This window comes from Camelina sativa, chromosome 14, assembly GCF_000633955.1.
Source record: "Camelina sativa cultivar DH55 chromosome 14, Cs, whole genome shotgun sequence".
Classification (NCBI taxonomy): domain Eukaryota; kingdom Viridiplantae; phylum Streptophyta; class Magnoliopsida; order Brassicales; family Brassicaceae; genus Camelina; species Camelina sativa.
This window is the reverse complement of record NC_025698.1, coordinates 18,329,529-18,343,566: the sequence shown is the minus strand read 5'-3', so window position 1 is coordinate 18,343,566 and position 14,038 is coordinate 18,329,529. Positions and strand designations below refer to the sequence as shown.

Genomic DNA, 14,038 nt, shown 5'->3' with positions numbered 1-14,038 from the left:
AAAGAGCACACAAAAATGGGAATTGTCTCAAAAAATATCTATATATTAACATACTCCCTCTATGTAATAATATATGATATTTAAGATAATTTATTTTGTTTTAGTTATATAATGTTTTCAACTTTCAATGTAAAATTAATTAGTTTTTAATTGGTAATTTATTTGGACCATTCATATTTTTTTAGATTGTTTTAGTATTTGTTGAATTGTGTTTAGATAAATAATAAATGATGTTTTAGTGTGGAGTGTAAAAGGTATATTGTGTACGAAATGTAAAAGGGAATATACTTAATTAGTTTGTCACCAAAAGTTAAAAGATTTTGATTGACATTTCAATTCATAAAGGCGACGGAGGAGAGTTGAGACAACTCTCAACGTTACAATCAAAGTTCTCTTTACATATCTATATATAGTATGATTTTTCTTCTTGATATAACCCCTAATCACAAAGACATCATCACATGACTTGAGTTTGTTTTACAATATATATGGAAATAGAGATTAAAAAGTCGATTACAAACTCAAATTTTTACTTCAATTTTCACGATTATTCTTTTCGTTAAGTTTGGTTTTGACTTCTGGATTCTGGTTCAACCCAACGGTTCAAACGTTTCAACGACGAAGACACCTGCAGTGTATTTAAGAAGAATAAGCCAAATATACAAATCAATTATTTTCTTATAACAAAAAAAGCTTAGAATTCGGAGTAATATTCAGTTTATACCTGTTGATCCCAGTTTGTTCTCATAGTCATTATGGTAAGCACACAAGTTTGAACGAAGATTCCAAATATCATTCCTAACCACACGCCCTAAAATTTAAGAAAAAAAACACTATATATATTACCTAGTATATTATCACTAAATGTATATTATTTCTTGCGACAGTAAACAACTATAAACAACTTTAAAAATTTTAAAAAGACTGATAAAAAGTGAACTTACTTTGACTTGCAAACCGACAACATAGCCAAGAAAAACACCGGAAGGGATTCCAACAAAGTAATAGCAAGCAAGGTTAACGTACGTGACATATTTTTGCCATCCTGCTCCAACAGCAACTCCTACAACCAGTAATAATCAGTTCACATGTAATGAAGGGTTATAAGCAAATTTAGTTTGTCGTGTAACGATATTAATATAGCTACATTCTGGATTAAAATTTCAGATAATGATAAATTGTTAACTCACTATACGTGAGAGTGACTGAATACCTAAAATACCAGTTTCATGCATGAATTAGTGTGCTCACTAAAAAACGAATCCTTATAATGTTTCATTGATTGAATGTATCATGTTAAACGTTATAGGAAGATCAATGTACCAGAGAGAACCGGTTGCACACTGTTCAAGAGAATGGAGAAGGCCAAGAGTGGAGAAAGATCGGCTACTTGTGTGGCAACAGCTTCACTTTTTGTAAAAATGTATGAAACCCTTCCTCTTAAAAACAGGAAGACAAAGAAGAAGATGATTCCTATTGAAAGTGATGTCAAAACCACTATCACTGTCGCAAATTTGGCCCCTTTAGAGTTTCCACTCCCGATCTCATTTGATACTCTTACACTATTGCAACCATTATAAAATAAAATAGAAAGTAAGAGGAAGAGAATAAGATGTTTAAATGAAACTTGAATAATCTAATATTTAGGATGATTTAAGATCAGGAAGAATATAATCAAATCATTGACCAAAAAAAAAAAAAAAGAAGAAGAATATAATCAAATATATCACTCAAAAATTATAGTCAGCCTCTACATCCTATGATATAATATGTAATATATTATATTTATGTACCTTGCTGCTGCCATGAAGCCGAAGGCTACCATCATCTCTAGTGCATTTATATTGATGCTGCGAACAAAACAAAACCAAAAAAAAATTGAAAAACATAATATTGAATCTCAATAACAATAAATTTTCATTTGATTCTATTATCCTAGAATCATATATATGATTACATACATGTGTGAAACTAAGAGTATAAATAACAACAAAAACATCCAACAAATTTTTACCTAGCAGTGTACTTAAAAAAAGAAGGTTTAAGTAAATTGGCGTATAACTTCAAAAAAAAAACATTTGATGAGCGTAAAAGAGACCGATGGACACATTGGAAATTGAATACATTGAGTTACAAAAACTAAAATTTGAATTGTAATAATAAATCATTCCACAAATTTCATCAGATTTTAATTTCAACTAAAAAGCTACAATAGTACACAAAGTTACATTCATACCAAAAGAATTCATTCGTTCTTTAACTAAGTTTCTTGTGGGTAATATTATTGTAGAGTAGCATAATTATATAACCAATCGAATCATGGGCAATTAATTGCAAAAGCATTCTGCCATTCCACAGTTGCCAATAAGCTAGAGAGTAAAATTAGTACGATTAGTAACCTAGACCTATCATTTCCACTGGCATCAGTGTATATAATGTATGTATTAGAATTCAGATCAATAATCTAAAGATAAATGTACAAACGTATGAATATAACTTCAAAGACAAGAGACATAAAACTGAAAAATATAGTTTACCAGATTGCAAGTGCGTTAAGAGCAACTTCAGCATTTCTTAAATTTCCAGTGAGCAGAATCAAGATCGAGTTGTACCATATCTCCAAGCTGCCGAAAATTAATATCATAAAGGACTTGCTATTATGTATTAATAGGAGTAGTATTATGTCACGAATATGCAATACTAATTTCTCTATAACGTATATTTTAAAATTTTCAATCTTGTTTACATATATATGATGCATAAATATTTATCTCTTATTTCAACCAACGTGACAGTATTATTAGATTACGAAGGTATTTGTATAATTGTATGACTAATATATATTTACGTAGATGCTGGTTTGACGAGACATGTGTTGATACTTTTAGGAGTTGACACAATATAAACTTGAGAAGACTAGAAAATCATACCAAGCCATTCCACCGGAAGATAGGGATAGTTTGAAAACGGGCAAAAGATCCTTGAAAGCCAACCAAGAGAATCCTCTCCACGTGTCCTTACACCCACCGCACGTGACAAACAAGAGTTGCGCAATGTTAGGCAACCAGTGCGCTACGAGAGACGAGGTCATGGCACCAGCGATCCCGAAATCATAATGAACCACTAGGAGCTACGACAAGAAGACATGGACCCCTAATGAGACAGCAGCCACGTAGGCGATGATCTTGTTCTTGCTCTGAGCTTGGAGGAACATTTGGCAAGTGAAGGAAGGCACGAAAGAGATGTTGATGCCTATGACCCATAGAGCTATTTTCCGAGCCACACGAACAAGGCGTTCCTCTTGACCTAGGGCCAAGAGGATTGGGCCCGAAAAGATGTAGATGGGCATGAGGCAAATGGTACAGCCTATGAGGACGATCCATGATCGCTGGAGGTAAATCCCAAGCATATGAAATTGTTTTGCTCCGTAGGCTTGACCACATAGTGTTTCTAGTGCACTAGCCATGCCTAACTGCATATATTGTCATTGTCACCATAAAAAAAAAACTATTTCATGGTGAATGACACTCATAATGTGATAATGAACCCAATTCAGTACACATGTATATTACTAATAATTATAAAACAGGTTTAATAAACGCATATAATATGTCCATTTTAGAAAAGTAGAAAGCATAACAATTACCCTTTAAAAGTTTTAAAAGTCTAATAATTAAAATCATAAGCACTATTTCATACCATAAGTTAGGAATCTCACACAGACGAAAAATAAAAAAAGATCGGCATTGGCAGGTGACCATTGGACATTAGTGGCCAATGAATCTTGTCACTTCTTGATAATGTTGTCTTTGCTACACTACGGATCGGAGCACAAATGAAAAAAAAAATATTTCGTCATAATTTATATTAATCTTCTGACCATTCTTTATTTTGCGTCATGTTTTAGCAATATACCCTTTAACAAAAAACAATTGATGTAATAATCAAAACTAATGGAGTTCAAATTCGTTAAGACTTGTCTATATATGTGTAAAGCAAAAAGGGTAACGACATTAACACTTACACTACAAGAAAACACCCTTTTTGCAAGGACGAGTTGTAATGGATTAAAAACTTCGCAAATTTGCGATAGATTTGCGAAGAATCTGCAAAAAATAAAAAACCACTATCAAATCCCTCACAAATTTGCGAGGAAGACAGTCGTTGCAAATCCGCTGCTCAGTTGCGAGGGATTTACGACAAATTCGCAGGGAAGGTCACCTCCCTCGCAAATAAATCGCAATATTGCGACGATTTTGCGAAAACATAATCCATAGCAAAATTGCTATGGACTTGCGAGTGAATTGCAAAAACCATAGCAAATTCATTGCTAAATTAGGAAATTATTTTTTTATAAATATTACAAAACTTAATATAATTATTCTGAAATACATTTCAATGTGTTCATAAGGTGAATTATTCTGAACTACATTACTAATACATTACTATTAATAATTAAAAAGATGATAGAAAAGAGTATGATGAGACATTGGACCTTATGATACTTGAAAGTTAATTTTACTAACTTTTAAAATTATTTTGATGGTTTTTATAAATAAGATATTCAAAGTTTGTTGTTAAAAAAAAATATTCAAAGTTTGCGACAAATTTGCAACAGATTTGCTAGATATATAGCAAATTCTTCGCTAATCCATCGCAAAACACACTAATTGTAGCTATTCCCTCGCAAGTGACAACTTCAAACCCTAACCCCTAAACCCTAAACCCTAAACCCTAAAGACTAATAACACTACTATTAATGATTAAAAAGATGAATCCAAGACTTATAATCATAGATAGGGCAGTACAACACAAAATTGTTGGAGAATTGGAAAATTTTGGAATATTTGGCTCAATGTAATGAACATGTATATGATATAGTGTAGAAGATAGTTAATGATTAGAGGAAGATGCAAAATTGGACAATTTTGAAAAGTTTGATGATAGAGAAGAGTATGATGAGCCTATTGGACCTTATAATATACTTGCAAGTTCATTTGACTAAATTTTTAAAATTATTTTGATGGTTTTTGTAAATTAGATATTCAAAGTTTGCGACAAATTTGCGTTCGCTAGATGCATAGCAAATTCGTCGCAAATCCATTGCAAATCACTCAAACCATAGCAATGCCCTCGCAAATGACACTTTAAACCCTTATGACTAATTACAATACTTTTAATGATTAAAAAGATGAATCCAAGATTTATAATCAAAGATAGGGCACAAATGCCAATTTCAAAACCTAAACCCTAAATTAGTCGCAAATCCATCGCAAATTTCTCAAATCATAGCAATTCCCTCGCAAATGATACTTTAAACCCTTGAACCTTAACCCTAAAGACTAATTACATTATTATAAATGATTAAAAGGATGAATCCAAGGTTTATAATCAAAGATAGGGTACAAATGCCAATTTCAAAACTTAAACCCAAAAGACTTTGCGAGGGATTTGCTACGGTCTCTCGCAATTCTCTCGTAAAGTATGGAAATATTAATAACATATTTTTATATGGTTGCTAGGGATTTGCGAGGGACCATAACTAATCCTTAGCAATATTTGCGAGGGATTTGCGATGTAGTGTTTTTCTATATAAATTGAAAACCTAGTTTGAGCGTAGCTCAAACCTCGACTAATCCGCAGCCAAAAAAAAACCCTAGTTCCCTAATCCTTCTCTTCTCCGATTTCTTCTCTCTTCTCAGATCTCTTTTGTCTTTTCCGGTGAGTCTCATCCTCTTCTCTCAGGTCTGGTGAACCCTTCTCGAACCCTAACTCCTCTTCTTCTCTCTTGTCCGATTAATCTCCGACTCGATCTCTTCTTTCTTTGCCGGTAAGTCTCCTCCTCTCCCCTTCTATCTCTTTGTAGTTAGAATGTTTTCTTAGATTTGGGTTTTAATTCGAATTTAGGGTTTCAAAATTGGGGAATCAATTTGGGGTTTAGGGTTATGATTCAATTAGGGTTTTAATTTGATTTTAGGGTTTTGAATTTGGGAATTCGATTTGGGTTTAGGCTATGATTCGATTTGGGTTTTAATTCGATTTTAGGGTTTCGAATTTGGGGATTCAATTTTGGGTTCAGGGTTTTCATTTTGGGGATTTAATTTTGGGTTTAGGGTTTCGATTTTGGGGACTTAATTCTGGGGTTAGGGTTTCGATTTGATTTTAGGGGTTTTAATTTTTGTTTTTAATTTTGGATAATTTTAGGGTTCTAATTATTTTTACATGTTCTCCTTCTCTTCTCAGATGTCTTCTCGAGACCAAAACGAATCCGTCAACCAAAACCATTACACAAGGTTCATATCTTCACAAGGATTATCTCCTCCCATCCCTGCTCGAGGGGTACGCTCTACTGGCTCTGCTCAAAAGCTACATTCTACCGCCTCTTTTCAAGGTACCTCACCGGTGCGAAATGATCTTCCTCCGGTGCAAAATGATCTTCCTCCTCAGCAATCAACTTCGCGTGTCAATGGTGTAACTGCCTCTCAAACTTTTTTCACTTTGGAAGAGTTACTTGCAAGTCCTGGGCATGTTGCCTTACCAAAACTGGATCCTAAGCGACCTCCGGGTACTCTCTGGTAAGAATGTTATGTATCTAACCTATAGTTTATATTTATGTTTTGTATTTTCAATGATCCTCATTCCTTTTATCTTATGTTTTGTAGGTTTGACCAGGATTCTTTGGTTGCTGCTACTGTCCGGACCATTTTTGAAAGAGATTTCAAAACAGCTCATGCCAATTGGACCCAAACACCAGGTCCGGTTGTAAATCGGTGGTTTGAAACTTTTGCGGTAAGTTACAGATTTGTTGATGTGTTTAAATTACAGATTTTGTGTGTTTATCACTTGATTCTGGTTCTGATTCTGATTATGATTCATGTTATGTCTTTACAAGCAAACATATAACTGGGATGCGTCCATCAATGGAAGAGTTAGAGATGAGTTTGATCCTACCGTATGGGATGGCTTGGTCAAGTTTTGGTGTGAACCAAAATCAGAAGCAAAGAGTATCAATAGCCGTAATGCTCGCTATAGTGATCCTAATGGCACCAGAATATATAAGCATTGTTCTGGTCAAACCTCTTTTAAAGCCCGAGCACGAAAGCTTGTAAGTATCTCTGTTTAACACAAGTTCATTAATCATATCATATCTCTGTTTAGCACAAGTTCATTAATAATATCATATCTACAATATAGTAATATAGTTGTTTCATTTCTCTGTTTTTAGTCTGAGAGGACTGGTGAGCCACTACCTGATTTCCTGCGAGTCCTAGAAGACATTCATAGGAAACCTGATGGGTCGTTTGTTGATGGACTGTTTGAGAAGGTGTACAATGAAGTATCATCAAAGATAGCTGAAGCTGAGTCTGAGCTATTATCAGCGGATAACATGGAGAGTAGTGCTTCCGGCGGGTTATCAGTAACTGTAAAGAACCAAATTTATGCCAAGGTAAAACATGCTTCATTGTTTATGTTAATGTTTGTGTTTGTGTAAACTATGTGTGTAAACACTTATGGTGTGTACATGTTTTGTTGGCAGGTTGCTCCGAAGAAAAAGAACCGGATATATGGGGTTGGTAACATGCAAGCAGAAGCATCTTCAGCTCAGATTGGTCAACCGCCTCCTCCTTCTGAAGATCCACTTGTTCTAGCTGCGAAGCTTGCTGCTGCCGAAGCTGTTCTTGCAATTCATGCAACTCAACTACAGGCCAATGCAGAGAAGATGCAAGAAAATGCTCTGAAGATGCAAGAAAATTCAGAGAAGATGCATAGTTATGATGCATACCTCGATTATCTTGCAGAGAAAGATCCAGACTTTGTTGCTAGATTTCCCCGAGAAGATTCGGCGACTAGACCTGCGACCGGAGATGCAACCGCCGGACAGTAAACACTGATGAATGCTCTTTTATCCTTTGAACCTCTCATATGTAATGTTTTGTGTAGAACAAANTATAAGCATTGTTCTGGTCAAACCTCTTTTAAAGCCCGAGCACGAAAGCTTGTAAGTATCTCTGTTTAACACAAGTTCATTAATCATATCATATCTCTGTTTAGCACAAGTTCATTAATAATATCATATCTACAATATAGTAATATAGTTGTTTCATTTCTCTGTTTTTAGTCTGAGAGGACTGGTGAGCCACTACCTGATTTCCTGCGAGTCCTAGAAGACATTCATAGGAAACCTGATGGGTCGTTTGTTGATGGACTGTTTGAGAAGGTGTACAATGAAGTATCATCAAAGATAGCTGAAGCTGAGTCTGAGCTATTATCAGCGGATAACATGGAGAGTAGTGCTTCCGGCGGGTTATCAGTAACTGTAAAGAACCAAATTTATGCCAAGGTAAAACATGCTTCATTGTTTATGTTAATGTTTGTGTTTGTGTAAACTATGTGTGTAAACACTTATGGTGTGTATATGTTTTGTTGGCAGGTTGCTCCGAAGAAAAAGAACCGGATATATGGGGTTGGTAACATGCAAGCAGAAGCATCTTCAGCTCAGATTGGTCAACCGCCTCCTCCTTCTGAAGATCCACTTGTTCTAGCTGCGAAGCTTGCTGCTGCCGAAGCTGTTCTTGCAACTCAGGCAACTCAACTACAGGCCAATGCAGAGAAGATGCAAGAAAATGCTCTGAAGATGCAAGAAAATTCAGAGAAGATGCATAGTTATGATGCATACCTCGATTATCTTGCAGAGAAAGATCTAGACTTTGCTGCTAGATTTCCCCGAGAAGATTCGGCGACTAGACCTGCGACCGGAGATGCAACCGCCGGACAGTAAACACTGATGAATGCTCTTTTATCCTTTGAACCTCTCATATGTAATGTTTTGTGTAGAACAAAATCGGTTATTATGTTTTGTTAACTTATTTTGTAAACTTAGTACTTCTAATTACAGCTTTAATTTGCATAAGTTTTCAAGGTTTGATTTTAATTACAAGTTTAATTTTAATTACAGGTTTAATTTTAATTAAGCTTACCAAAATGAAAATTTTTAATTTTTTTTATACCGTTATTAGAATTTGCGATGGAAATATTAATTGCAAAAGCATCGCAAATTTGCGAGGGATTTACTAGATACAAAAGTTGCTAGGATATTGCTAGACAAAAAAGTTCCTCGCAATATGCGTGGAATTTGCGAGGAAAAATTATTCCTCGCAAAATTTGCGAAGGATTTGCAACGTTGACCAATTTGCGAGAAACTGACGTTCCTTGCAAATCTCTCGCTTTTGTCGATTTGCGAAGGATTCGCGATATATATGTCCATCGCAAAAGGCATGTTTTCTTGCAGTGTTAACGACAAGTACGACCAACAATTTCTTCCAAACCCGTCTACATACAATCTATAATGTAAAGATATGACATATTTTTATTTCATAAGGCCAAAGAAAGAGTTGTATGGTTGTGAATTTATGACTGGTTAAAGAAGAAACCAAAACAATCTCCGACAAGAAGTCTATCTAAGCATTCACGTCACCATATATGTCATTCAAATTACTCCAAACATATATATCATTCAAACTACTCCAAACACCCTAACATAGATACTCTAGTCTTTATTACGAACAAAAAAAATATTCTTTCTTTTTAGTGAAGTATTAGTGGAAGAATAAGTGATACTACTATTGTTGTATTATTCTCGTTAATTAATAGTGCGCATATAGTACTAACCAAGATACCATTACTGAAACGGAGGAGAACGGTGAGGGTGATGGAGTAAGCGGCCAACTCGGTTGAGCCACGGTGGCCAATGAAAGCTTGAGTTATCAAAGATAGTCCTGACGTAGAGAATCTCGTGAAGATCGCTGGCCCAGCCACAACCCATAGCTTCTTAGATTCCCTCCAAACCTTCTCTCTCATCCCAAACTCATCCTCTTCTCTGCCGCTCTCCGTGGACTTTTGCAGTAGGGTCTCCGTCACTTCTCCTCCCATGGCTTACAAGAGAGTGAAGAGAGAGAGAGCATATAAGGCAAGGGAATTAAGAAGAGAGAGGAGAGAGTTTTGTTTGGTGGGTCGTTTTTGTTTATTAACGGAGGAGGTTAAAAGCCTCCCTATACATCTTTTTTAAGATTCTTTGCTAAATTGGTTATTTAACAAAAAAATACTTTTCCATGCATTTTCGTATACATGGTTCAAAACTAGTTTAATAATTTATTGGTTATGTGAAAAGAAATAAGAGAATTTTATAAAAACTGTCATGTACAAACATTTTGGTCAATGCAATTTTTCTCTTTTTTTTTGGAAAAATGATTGGCACCTAGACAGAGTATGTTCCAACACATCATCACACATGCAAATTATATTAATGTCTTGTAAACTACATGAACTATTGATTATACATATGGACATGTATAAACTAATGACGGTTATGTGTTGAACACCATAACCATAAATTCCGGTACCGCTCCAATGTACGGCTCGACGGAATCTAGTACCGTCGATTAATCCCGTTTAAGACCCGATTAAAATTTTGACCCGCTAATCAAACCGTTTTTTTTTGGCCAAACCCGATTTATATCGCAAACCCGATTATGATATTAACCAGACAAAACCTACCTCACCAAGTAAAACTCGAGAAACAAAAACACATTTTATTATCGAATCTATGTGTTCTTATCTCTAAAGAGAGTACGAGGAAGAAGCGACATGGTTTAGAATAGAGGATTTGTGTAGGTGAGGGGATTTGGTGAAAGAAAATCTAACTACGAATCCAGCAAATTTTGGAGCTTGTAACAGGTTTGGTCATACTTGAATTTCTCGAAATTGACAAAATAGATCTATGAGATGAAATTGGCAATATAGATCTATGATATTGTGGTTATTTCGGTTTGAAACGTAGATTAGGGAATAGATGCATATAAGTTGTTTGATGTAATAGATGTTTGTGTGAATTTGCTAAGATGGATTTAAGCACGGGTTCATCTAGCATGAGTAGATCTTCTGGAGTTATGAAGAAGTGTGATTGTGGATTCCCAGCAAAGATATTTACATTAGAGATTGAAACTAATCATGGTAGAAATTTTTTTCCAATGTACAAGGTATGTTTGTTGTGTGTGTTGTTTATTTGTAAATCTGGTTAAAATTGGCAACTTTTGAGTGTTTTAAATGGTTGTAGGATGGTGGAACTGAGCACTGCAAGTACTTTAAGTGGTTTGATAAAGAAGAGGTGAGTGGGTGGCCGCGAAACGCCTTGATCCAAGCTGTAGCCGAAAATCGTGAGAAGGTTAAATTGATAGATCACCTCCAAAAGACAATTATGGAATTGCGGAGTGATTTGGAGAAGCATGTTGAAGATGCTGAAAAAGTAATGTTTAAGCATCGATTAATCATCACTGGGTTATCCGGATTGCTTGTATGTGCTGTTGGAACCATTGTGTGTTTGCGTTAAACCCAATTGTCGTATGTGGGTGTGTTGTCGGTTGTTTGTTTCTTGTAAAACTAATTGTCAGTAAGGATTAATTATGGATTTCTTCTTCTGAGTTGTGAGTAACAAACCACATCAAACAAATAAGTCCATCAAACAGATTAATCCAAAACGAGTTTGCTTAAACACATCCGAAAATATTTTGTCTTGAACTACAAAACCCTATAAACCCCGATACGAGTTTCTCTTTGTCACAAATCCATCAAAAAGAGACAAAAAACCAAGTGACAAGAATAAAGTTTACTCGCATACCCATCTAAAAAGGGCTAAAACATTGTTTTCATTACCAAACCACATCAATGTTGAGTAGTTTATCCAAAGAGTAACCTTTGGATCCTTTGGCTTCCTTGTGGTGCAGTTGATGAAACATTTTGGACTTCAACTTCACATTGGGCTGAGGTCCCAGCTTCCTCTTGACCTTCTAGTGCAGCTTCTGATATAAGATTGGAATCACTCCAACTTAAGATCACACAAGGATCAAGAGATCCCAAGCTTATCTTGCGGAAGGTGGAATTCACGAGCTGGCTCTGAAGCACTCTCTCGTGAATCAAGGGGTGGTACGATGGATAGATGGGTGATTGACATGCTCAATCGGTGAGATAATCGACTCGTTCGATCAATGAACGAATGAAGGATGTTGAATCACTCAACAAACTTAATCTGCAGGATTCTGAAGCGCTAAGTGAATCACTCACAAAGAACTAAAGAACAAAGCAATACAAAGACTCAAACTTTGTAAAGAAGAAAACATTTCTATTACTTTAAAATGATCAAGGGTCCTTTACAATGAACAAACAAATGAGCATATATAGGCTCAGCTACACGTTCTAGTGTTCTAAAACAAGAAACAAATCACAACAATTAATGGAAATATGGCGTTGGACTATTAAGTGTAGAATCGGTCCAAATAAGGCGAGTGAGGTGTGCCTTGTATCTCGTTAACTTGGGGAGGAAGTGGTGACGGCTTGGAAGCTTCTTGAATACTTGTGGAAACTCGAATATGCACAAGAATATAATAGGAAGTAGTCGTTGTGCATTGATGACAATTGGGTCCGAAAAAGGCAAGTAATAAGATTGAATCCGCCTGATCCAATGGCTATTATTGCTTGTGAATATCCTCCAAATATTCACTGGTGGCTGTAGAGGTACTCCTGGTTTCCATATGTAGCTTTGGGACACGTCCAAGTGAAGGTAAATGAAAGTTTCCTTATCTAGCTTCAATTAGATCAATGGACATGATTCATAGGGTGGTTTGGACTTGGGTCTTCTCTTGGGTTGTTCTCCATGGGCTTGGGACTTGTGGTGAATCAAATTGGTGTATGGGCTTCCTCTAGGGCTGGTCCAAGTGTCAAAAGGCCGAAACTCTTCATAGCTTGCAATGATGTCTGATTCATTTGCGAGTAGTTCAAGTCCATCAGCGAGTAGTTCATCATGTCTGTGAGCGAGTAGTTCAGCAGGTCCAGTGAATAGTCCAACAAGTACTTCAGCGATGACTTCTTGTGTCATCTTTGAATCAGATGAATGGTAAGTGATTCCTTGATGACTTGGTGTTGCCTCATTAAAAACCTTTCTAGATAAACCCAGTGGGAAAAACCCTAGACAAGGGAAAAAGAGTACAACAGTCATATCCCAACAATGAGATAACTTGACTTGCTGATGCTTGATCCCTCTTGAACCATTGGACTCCTTGGGGTTAATTTGATGATGAATAATTAACCCTTCTCTTTGTGCTTGATCGGAACTCCATTTGGGAAAAGATTATCCAAGATGCTCTTCTTGGACCGGTTTTGTGTGTGGCCTGGTTGGTTCGTCATGCTCCCGGTTTGGTTTAGATCTGATGTCCGCATCATACCCTCTCCCTTGAAAAAGTTTCGTCCTCGAAACTGTACAATCTGCACCAAGAAAAGCAAGTTAGCTTTCATTCGATTTTGGGAGTTTAGGGTCTTACCTCGGTATGGTTTTGGTTTGATGATGCGTGGCGCATCAAGTTGCTCTCCTCTGAGCAAGAAAGATAGGATCACGCCTCTGTTTTGATCCGGTATCATGGTTGATGGTGTAGCATCCTTAGCTCCTCCTTGGATCTGAGCTTGAGCTTTGAGATCCGGTGGTTCCTCTTTAATTAAGCAAGATTTTGGGACTCTTCTAGTCTCCTTAAGGAATGGTGTGAACGTCGGGACTCTTCTAGTCTCCTTAAGGAATGGTGTGACCGCAAATGGTGCTGATTTACCCCGGTTTTGATTTGGAATATTCATGGGTCTCTTCATCCCCGATAAATTGCCTTTATGATCCTCTCTTGTACCTGCAATGTTGTTGACACTTTTGGCGAAGAACAAGTGCATTATTACAGCCATGGGATCAATACAAATATGTAAAATATTTTTGGTTTGAACCATTTCTTTTCTACAAAGTATGGCACTAAGTATATCACAAAGTAAATCAACTATTCGATATGTATTAATAAAAGAAACTGGTTCAATAGGTTTATTTAAAGAACCTACATTTTTCTCACACTCTTTAGATTTTGATAAGTTTATAATGACATCATTCAAATGATTAGAAATAAATTGAAATAATGGGTTACTTACTTGACATAGTTCAACGATGAGTGTATCATTC

General features: G+C 36.0%; 1 protein-coding gene across 1 annotated transcript; it reads right to left on the bottom strand.

Annotated features, from left to right (window-relative positions):
* LOC104741901 (protein DETOXIFICATION 23) lies at positions 369–9,991 on the bottom strand. The gene is given in 8 exon segments (XM_010462828.2): positions 369–628; positions 725–811; positions 945–1,063; positions 1,324–1,562; positions 1,794–1,850; positions 2,538–2,624; positions 2,931–3,472; positions 9,670–9,991. Coding segments are annotated over 8 exon segments (1,461 nt in total). The 5' UTR covers positions 9,931–9,991; the 3' UTR covers positions 369–559.